This window comes from Bidens hawaiensis, unplaced genomic scaffold, assembly GCF_021521415.1.
Source record: "Bidens hawaiensis isolate Kalapana, Puna unplaced genomic scaffold, B.hawaiensis_p1.1 tig00024864_1, whole genome shotgun sequence".
NCBI lineage: Eukaryota > Viridiplantae > Streptophyta > Magnoliopsida > Asterales > Asteraceae > Bidens > Bidens hawaiensis.
The window spans coordinates 163,345-172,867 of NW_027493948.1; the positions used below are offsets into that span (position 1 = coordinate 163,345).

A 9,523-nucleotide genomic window follows, 5' to 3' on the forward strand; every position below is an offset into this window, starting at 1 on the left:
TCCGATTTTGTCACGATTGTCACAAAACCCTTAACTAAACACTGCACTACCTATGGTTTGTTCAATTACGCAACTTTAGTACCTTTTGAATTTATTATAACTGGTTACTTTGATTAGTTTTGGATACATAGTCAAACCAAAAGGAACATTACATATTACAATTAAAAGGTCACTAAAATGCATGATAGAAGATGAAAACAACCATGAAATACATAACATAGTTTTTAGCCTTTTGTTCTTAATTGTCAATTTTCTTCTAGTAGCTTCAAGATTTGAGTTCATCTTAGCCATTGTTCTTAATTTTCTTCATATGCGTTTCTTTTGTTCAAAAGTCCATGTATGACAACAGTAGCTCTTTGACACGTTGGAATATCAAGCCAAATAACAAACCCAAAGCTTCGCACCTTTTAGGATAACATCAATTAGGTCAGAAATTGGAGGACCAGCATCGATTAATTAAGTCAAAAGTGAACAAAATTAGTATTTTAACATACCTTTCAACCATAACAATGAAAACGTCGACCAAGGTTAAATGATGTCCAAGATGTTCGAACGATGGACCACATGGGCAAAGCACCATTTCACAATTCATTTAACTTGAAGATGAGCAATGGTTAGGGTTTCAAGATCGATGAACAGGGAGCCTGTTCATTTAGGGTTAAAGTTGACCTTTAACTGTAATATGTAATATGCGATGTCTCTTTTGGTTTGCCTATGTATCCAATACTAATCCATGTTTCCAGTTGTAATAAATTCAAAAAACCAAATGTATGAAAATGACACTTAACTCAAAAGATAAAATAGATAAAATAAACAAAATTACCAATTTACCCTAACTTAACAAACATAATAGACGAGGTTAGAAAAAAAGTACTAAAATTGCATGTTTTTGAAACGTTAAGTATCCGGTTGCAATAAATTCAAGAAAAAAAAACTAAAATTGCGTAATTGAACAAACCACATATATGAAAATAACAATTAATTCTTCTTTACATAATATACACTATGACATTTAAGGAGCCTCTACTTTAGGTTATAAGTATTTTATTACTTTTACCGACAATTTAAGTCGCTTCACTTGGCCATATACGGATAGACCCTTTATATCGCATAATCAAGCACTCACTCCTCTTTGTCACTTTTACATTTTATCTAAAAACCTATATTTCTTTACCGACATACCTGTATTTTGTAATGGTGCTCCTCAATTAACCTAAGGTCAAGATCAAGTGAGTCAATTTTATCTAATTGTGATATTACTTGTCGAATTAGCTCTTCCTTCACACTGAAACAAAGTATAGACACAAGATATAACAATGTCATATCTCTTGGTTCGCTCATGCCCTCTTCTCTCATAGCCATTTAAAAACATATGGTAAGATTGGTATGTCACTACAGCATTTCTTTTTAATCGCTTACCCTCTCGCACCATTAGCCACTCCTCTCCTTTCCCTGTGATATCTTATTTCGTTTTAAACATGATTACTCATATATTCGTTCCTTGATTGTCTTTGCTATCCGTTCCTTGATGAAACGCTACATGATAACTACATCCCATATCCATTCTCCACATAGTAGGGGTGAGCAGAAAACTGAATTAACCGAACCGAAACCGAATTAACCGAACTGAATTATTAACCGACGGTTAATTTTTTGTATTTTTGAAAAACCGAGTTTTCGGTTTTCCATTTTTAAAATACCCAAAAAAACCGAATCAAACCGATTGATTGTTATAAAGATTATGAAGACTGGGACTAAACTTTGAAGATGAATAAGATTATAAATGAAGATTAAGACTAAAATTTTAGTGTTCTTTTTTATTAATAACTTTGTTGAATTTTAAACTATACTACTCTAGCAACATTTTATTCGTATGACTCCATGTAATATGTGTCTGTTTTTTGTTTTTGTATTTTATATATTTGTGGTACTCCAATACATTCTTACAAGCTTAAAGTCATCATCTTTATTTTTAAAATTTTTTTCAATGTCTACACATAATTAGAAAAAAACCGACTACAACCGAACCGAAACTAAAAAAACCAAAAACCCAAAAAAACGAAACCGAACAATTTGTATATTATAAAAACCGAAGACTTCAGTTTCGGTTTTTACCTAAAAACCAAAGCGAGCCAAACCTTACTCAGCCCTGCCACATAGTCAGTCCTTTGGCTTTGACTATGCACCAATGTCCCACCTCAACAAAGTAATATTATTTCTTTTGTTTGTTGTGACAGATTTTTATAGTGTTTGTTGCGTGAAAGAAACAATAAATTAATCCCATCGTCACTTTGGAGTATAACAATAGAGCTTTTGGATCCATCCGCTCTCCCCACACCACACAATGGCAACTCTCCCATTCTTCCTCCTTCCTCCTCCTCCTCCTCCTCACCACCCCTCAGTCAACAACCACCGCCAACACCAACTTCATTTCCTTACACGTCAGCAGCATCTTCGCCCAATTCTAATCCGCCGGAAACCGAGTTTTACCACTGCGGCTTACATCACCGGTCCGGCCTCTGATGCAATCGTCGCCGCCGATGATCCCAAGGTAGATGATGATGATGATTCAGACCTACAAGTACAACGATTTAATGCCATTAGTGGGGGGCTATTGCTCAGGCTTCTTTCCCGTCACAAACTTAGAGTTGCTGCATCCATTGTTAGTCTTGTGTGCTGTACCACTTGTACGCTTTCTATGCCTTTATTATCCGGTAATTACTGGTTATCATTTGCATGCTTCTGTCTAAGCTGACCACCACTATATTGCTAGTTATCATTGTTACTGCTCTCTCTCTCTCTCTCATGATGAAAAATTACAAGCACAAAATAACTAGGGTAGGCCATAATAAAACTGTGGTTTAAGTGGCACCGAAGCACACCTTGTTGCTTTTGCCTAACTCAGTGTGCAGCTAATATGTTCACTATTTTATCACAACTATAATTCAAATTTTACAAAGCTTAATCTTACATCATGACTTCAGTTTGGAGAAATCGAATCAGATTTCCCCTTGATTTCGTTTAAAAAGTTGGGAAAATGCTCAAAGCACAATATAATTTGGTGGAGTTGAAACAGCAACAATCAGTATTGTTGATGATCATGTGTTGTACACTTGTAGGAAGGTTCTTCGAGGTGCTAATAGGTGCAAGAACTGAACCTTTATGGCAACTTCTCAGCAAAGTTGCAGTTCTATACACATTAGAGCCAATATTTACAGTTATGTTTGTTGTAAATATGAACACAATATGGGAAAAGGTTATGTCTAGCTTAAGAGCTCAAATATTTGGCAGTGTATTGATTCACAAGGTAATATTAAATTTATGTTACTGTATATATTTCACTTGCAAAAGGTTTAATGTTTTTATCTCATATCTGCAGGTGGAATTTTTTGACAAATACAAGGTATGGATTATTATGCGAATCAATAACTTTTATATCAGCAACATTGATTTTTGACATTGTTTTATGTTGCATTATTATGCAAATAACTATCAAATTTACAATATTCACATTTATTCTTTACTTTTGGTAGGTTGGTGAGCTCACTGCTTTATTGACATCTGATTTGGGTTCGTTTAAGAACATCGTGAGTGAAAACATTTCGCGCGACCGTGGTTTCAGGGCACTAACCGAGGCAAGCAAAAGTGAGCTTATGCTTATTTCTATCCCTAATTGTCAATGAGAAAAGTTAAAGAAAAGAAAAACAAGTAAATACAACTTAATGGATGCTATATTATGTAACAACCTTAGTAATGATATAATCTTTTTTGTAGGTTATTGGGACGATGTGCTTGTTGTTTGTTTTGGCTCCCCAACTTGCACCGATTTTGGGTGTACTTATGCTTGCAGTGTCTAGTTTAGTTGGTAAGCTCTTAGTTATTTTTGCTTGCTTCTTTGTTTAAACTTTAATGAACATTTTAATGTCTATTTGTTCATAATGAAAATGTGATGAAATTGCTATATTTGACAGGATGCAGAGTTTAATAAAGGGTTTTAACAACATTAAACTTGATTGCTTTTTGGTTAGTTGGTAAAATAGACAACGTTTGGTAGTTTCAAAATCATAATAAGCATCAATAGTATTTCCATAACCAAACTAGGTAAATGCTTCATTATAATACCAAAATTCTTAGCCTACAACAAAATGAACTAGAGTACTAATAATTATGCTATAGTTTACAAGTAGCGTAATTATTATTACTTATATTTTGTTGCAGTGTAACAAAGTAATTACGAAAATGCCTTGTGTGTTTGTTTGGTTACTTTACAGGTCTAAATTTTCACTCAAATCAACCCTCATGACACTTCATTTATATATCATGTCATATACATACTTATGTTTGTCTATTGGTACACATGCTTATCCAGCTGTATACAAGAGGTCAACTGTCAAAGTGTTTAAAGCCTATGGGTTGACCCAAGCTTCAATTGCTGATTGTGTAACCGAAACTTTTTCTGCAATCCGTACAGTGAGTTCTTAAGATTTTTGTTTAAGTTGTTTACACTTCATCTGCAGTTGATGATATTTGTTTGTTGGCTTGATGCAGGTAAGGTCATTTGGTGGAGAAAAACGACAAATGTTAATGTTTGGTAACCAGGTCAAATACTTGGATGTCTATAGATGTTAGATCATATATGCATGATGTATTTTCAACCGCTGGATTTATATATATTATTGTTTTTTTACCAGGTTCTTGAGTATCAGAAAAGTGGCATCAAACTTGGAGTTTATAAATCTATCAATGAATCAATAACTCGAGTTGCAGTGTATGTATCTTTACTAGCCTTGTATATTCTTGGAGGAAATAAAGTCAAGGCGGTAAGAAATGTCTTGTTCTTGTTTATGTTTATTTTCTAAACATCATGCATGTTGAAATACAATGTTTATTCATATATCCTGAAACTATCAAAAATATGAACAAATTTTGTGTATATATAGAACACATTTGTAAGTCACGTATAGGTTATATTACTTCGTGTAGCTAAATGGTTAAAACTTTAAAAAATATATGAACAAATTAATTTGAAAGTTTTTATGTACATAACATATAAATTTGTAATTAAATAGTACAAAATAAAAAAAAAACATATAAACCATTGATAAAAAAATTTAATGATTTGGATTTGTTCTTTTTGTTCTCGCAATAATTTAGTTTTTTGTAATGAACGTCACGATATATGTGTGTGAATTAATAATTACGCGTGCACACACATAAGTATATAATATGTATGTACACACACATACATATATACATGCACACACATATATACACACATATGTATACATGCACATTGTTGTTTGGCTCCTTTTCTTTTAAGCTATTTTTTTAGTTTACCTGTTTTGTTAAGTAATTTCTTTCTCAGGGTGAGCTTGCAGTGGGAACAGTTGCATCTTTTATAGGATACACCTTCACTTTAACATTTGCTGTAAGTACTTATTTAATTTTTTTCGTGCTCAATTCACATTTCATTTCCATCTAATACAATCATCTTACCTATTTGTTAGGTTCAAGGATTGGTTAACACAATAGGTGATCTACGGGGCGCATTTGCTGCCACAGAAAGAATCAACTCAGTCTTATCCAGTTCAGAAATTGATCAAGCATTAGCTTATGGTTTGCAAAAAGACATCAAACAAGGATTAGAAACAGATAATAACTTAAAAATGTTTTTTAATAATGACCCAAATGACAAAAGGCGTTTTCAAAACACAAGGTATATGTCATCTTTAACATCCTCCAGCAGTGTTCGTAGTCTTGCAAGTTCTGGTGATATATGTCTTGAAGGTATCTTATTTCAGATGTTAGTTAAACATTAAGATTAAGAATTTAGGTCATGCAACTCATGTTTCGGTTGGTTTTCAGATGTGCATTTTTCATATCCGCTGAGACCGGATGTAGAGGTGCTTAATGGTCTTGATTTGACCCTAAAGTGTGGGACCGTTACGGCTCTTGTGGGGTCCAGTGGTGCCGGAAAGAGTACCATTGTACAGCTTTTGGCACGGTTTTACGAGGCATGTGTAAATGAATTGTTGTACTAGTGTGCATGGTTGTAGATTGGGTAATTTGTCAAAATGGGTAATGGGCCAAATGGGTTCTGGTTGAAACATGTCATTTTATAGTATGAGTCCAAACATGCTAGACAGGATCGGGTTAACCCACAAACATTCTTTTGGTTATATAAAGTTTATGACACAGAATTAGTGCATTAAATCAATTTAGGATTGTTAAATGGGTCGTGTTTGCTGGTTGGCAGGCCCAATCTGGAACGAACCAGAATATGACCCGAACCTGAAAAGTGTGTCTGACACGTGAACCCAAACACGATTTGTTTGACCAGAGTGTTTTTTTTATCTTCTTTTAATTGGTTTCACATATTAATACTTTAAGTTCACCTTTTTACAGCAAAACTACAAATAATTTATAAAAAAATTACATCTAAATTATAATTCTTATGCCAATTTCCTTTTTACTTTTACATTTTGGCATAATATACTAGCCACCCAACCAATTTAATTTATTACATAAAACACATGTTAAAAAGCTAAATAAAAATTAAGTGTGTCAACCCGCTACCCGCCCCGGTTTATCTAAACAGGTTCGTGGTGTTCAACCTGGACCCATTTATAACAACCGAAACCCGCGAATTTCGTGCTAGGTTCGTGTCATGTTTTTGTGTTGTGTGATTTCACACCTTAGGGTTCCATTACCAGTATTATTGTTTTGATAACCCAAATCTTAAAATTTTAGCGAATCAAAATAGACCTTTAAGGACTTTCAATCTGTTAATTTGACCCGTTTGAGATAAAAAAAACCACCAAAACCAACCATAAGTAAAACGGGTCAAAATGGTCAACTATGCCATACAAACATAGAGTAATCACTAATCACCAAGTTTTCTATTTCTTGCAGCCGACACAAGGTAGGATAACAGTTGCAGGAGAGGATTTAAGAACATTTGATAAGAGTGAATGGGCCCGCGCAGTCTCAATAGTCAACCAAGTACACTCTTTGATATCTGGCCTCTAATTTGGCACTCTTTGATATGCTGTCACAGTTTACTTCATTTTCACTAATAGACGTCAATTTTTTCTGTTAAATCCAGTAAGCACATGAGTGGATTTAACAGAAAAATCTAATGTTAGTGAGAATGACGTAAGCTATGACAGCATATGAACAAAAAGGATGAATTCTGTTATATCCTTAGTTTAAGCACTAAAAGTGAAATTTGCTATATACCTAAAGGGTGGAAAGTGTATTTTTTTTCTAAATTTTACATAAATCTTCAATATTTTGATGTTTAAACACATATTTTATCAGGAACCCGTTCTTTTCTCTGTTTCGGTTGGAGAAAACATCGCGTATGGGCTACCGGATGAACATGTATCTAAAGATGATATTATAGCAGCAGCCAAAGCTGCCAATGCTCATGATTTTATAATCTCACTCCCAGAGGTTTGACCTCTTTTTATATCTTTAATTGGCACACTTCCCGCCATTATCTTTTTTCTTAATTTTTTTTATTTTGATTAATTAAAGGGCTATGATACACTTGTTGGTGAAAGAGGAGGCTTACTAAGCGGGGGTCAAAGACAGGTAAAATGTTGAATTTATAAATAAACGAGTGCATGTGAGAAATCTACACGTGCTAAAGCTTACATGAACCTGCAGAGGGTTGCTATTGCGAGGGCCTTGCTAAAAAACGCTCCTATCTTAATACTGGATGAGGTAATCTCTTTGAAACAATCATCTTATGCGCTAAATTGTTGTACAAGACTAGGGGTGTAAACGAGAGGAGACGAGCCAAACTCGAGCTTGGCTTTATACTATGAGAGCTCGAGCTTAGCTCGTTTGAAGCTCACCTCGTTTCAAGCTCCATTTCTAAAACTCGAGCTTTGTTCGTTTTGAGCCCTATTTCTAAAACTCGAGCTTGGACCGTGAATAGTTATTCAAGCTCGGACTCGGCTTGTCTATTACTTATTAATTATACTTTTACAAGTACTCTAATTATAATTTTTATACATAACATAATATATAATACTTGCTTATTTTTATCATGGTTTTATATATAATAATAATAGTTATAAAAGTATATATTTAATATATTGAATAAAAGTTAAATAAATAATAGCCTTGTTTAGGCTCGCTATCTAGCTCGATAAATGAAGCTTGGGCTCAGCGCGCTATTAAACAAGCTTATTTTTGGGCTGGAGCTCCTTTAAGCTCGACATGATTCAAGTTTTTGTGGGCCAATCTCGACTAGCTCATGAGTAGCTTGGCTTGTTTACACCCTGATACAGGATAGGTGACCCAACTGGTTTGACTTTCATGTTGGTTTTGATTTCAGGCCACAAGTGCTTTAGATACGGTTAGTGAGCGATTAGTTCAAGATGCACTTAACCATTTAATGAAGGGAAGAACAACATTGGTTATTGCACACCGGTTAAGCACGGTTCAAAATGCAGACCAAATTGCTCTTTGTTCCGAGGGGAGAATTGCCGAGTTAGGCACACACGCTGAGTTATTGGCTAAGAAGGGAGCTTACGCGTCTCTTGTTGGCACACAAAGACTTGCATTCGAGTAAGATACGACATCATAACTATAATATCGTACGTTTGAAATTGATTTTGTAATTTAGGAATAAAACTAAGGATATAATATTCATTTTACATAGAAGTTGGTGTGAATGAAGCAAACAAAATTAGTACTTGAATGGCTTGTTTTGAATTTAAGTTCAACCATACATTAAGAACACGGGTCAAACGAGCATGTTACGGAGGAGAAAAAGGTCGTCGGAGGTTTTCACGGCACCGCCGCCGACGGTGGTCGGGAAAACGGGGAACTAGGGAGGGTTATATTTTAATAAAATATTATCATTTTGAATAATTTACACTTTCAGTCGTTGTACTTAGAGATTTCTGTTAAAACTTATATTAAATTATATTTACCAAGTGATCGTTGAACTTTTGAATTGTTATAAACTTGCTAAAAGTATATATAATTTGAATTATTCTCATATGATACCCGATAGCTTATGAATCGATTAAATTTAATAAATTTTAAATCTCAATGTTTTGTTATTTGAACAAATTGAATAGAAATGAACGAATAACAAACTTTAAATTGTCGGGAATACTATATAAATAATAAACGATGATCCAGAAAAGAATAAAATTGAGATGATAAACCGAGTCGGTTTAACGAAACCAAATACGATTATAAATAATAAACATTGGCGGATGTCAAATAAAATACATGCAACGAAAACTAAATGGTAATATTATTATTATTATTATTATTATATAAGCAAAACCGAAAATTTTGAAATGGGTCTGGTTTTCGGGTTTGAAAAGTAACGAATGTTGCAGCCGATTACAGCCGATCTATCATTTGGATGTTAAAAATGCGTTCTTACACGGGGATTTAAAGGAGACGGTATATATGCATCAACCCCTAGGGTTTGTTGGCCGTGACTTGCCTCGACATGAATGTCGATTGAATAAATCATTATATGGTCTCAAAC

At 34.1% G+C, this 9,523-nt stretch overlaps 1 protein-coding gene across 1 annotated transcript; it reads left to right on the forward strand.

Moving 5' to 3' along the window:
- Positions 1 to 2,409: 2,409 nt before the first annotated feature.
- On the forward strand, positions 2,410 to 8,671 carry LOC143570254 (ABC transporter B family member 28-like). The gene is made up of 16 exons (XM_077055944.1): positions 2,410 to 2,714; positions 3,120 to 3,307; positions 3,380 to 3,403; positions 3,534 to 3,635; positions 3,775 to 3,865; positions 4,370 to 4,470; positions 4,549 to 4,599; positions 4,692 to 4,820; positions 5,366 to 5,428; positions 5,508 to 5,787; positions 5,866 to 6,014; positions 6,913 to 7,002; positions 7,321 to 7,455; positions 7,540 to 7,596; positions 7,672 to 7,728; positions 8,348 to 8,671. Exons 1-16 carry the CDS (start codon positions 2,699 to 2,701, stop codon positions 8,582 to 8,584), a joined length of 1,770 nt encoding a protein of 589 aa, XP_076912059.1. The 5' UTR covers positions 2,410 to 2,698; the 3' UTR covers positions 8,585 to 8,671.
- The last annotated feature ends 852 nt before the right edge of the window (positions 8,672 to 9,523 follow it).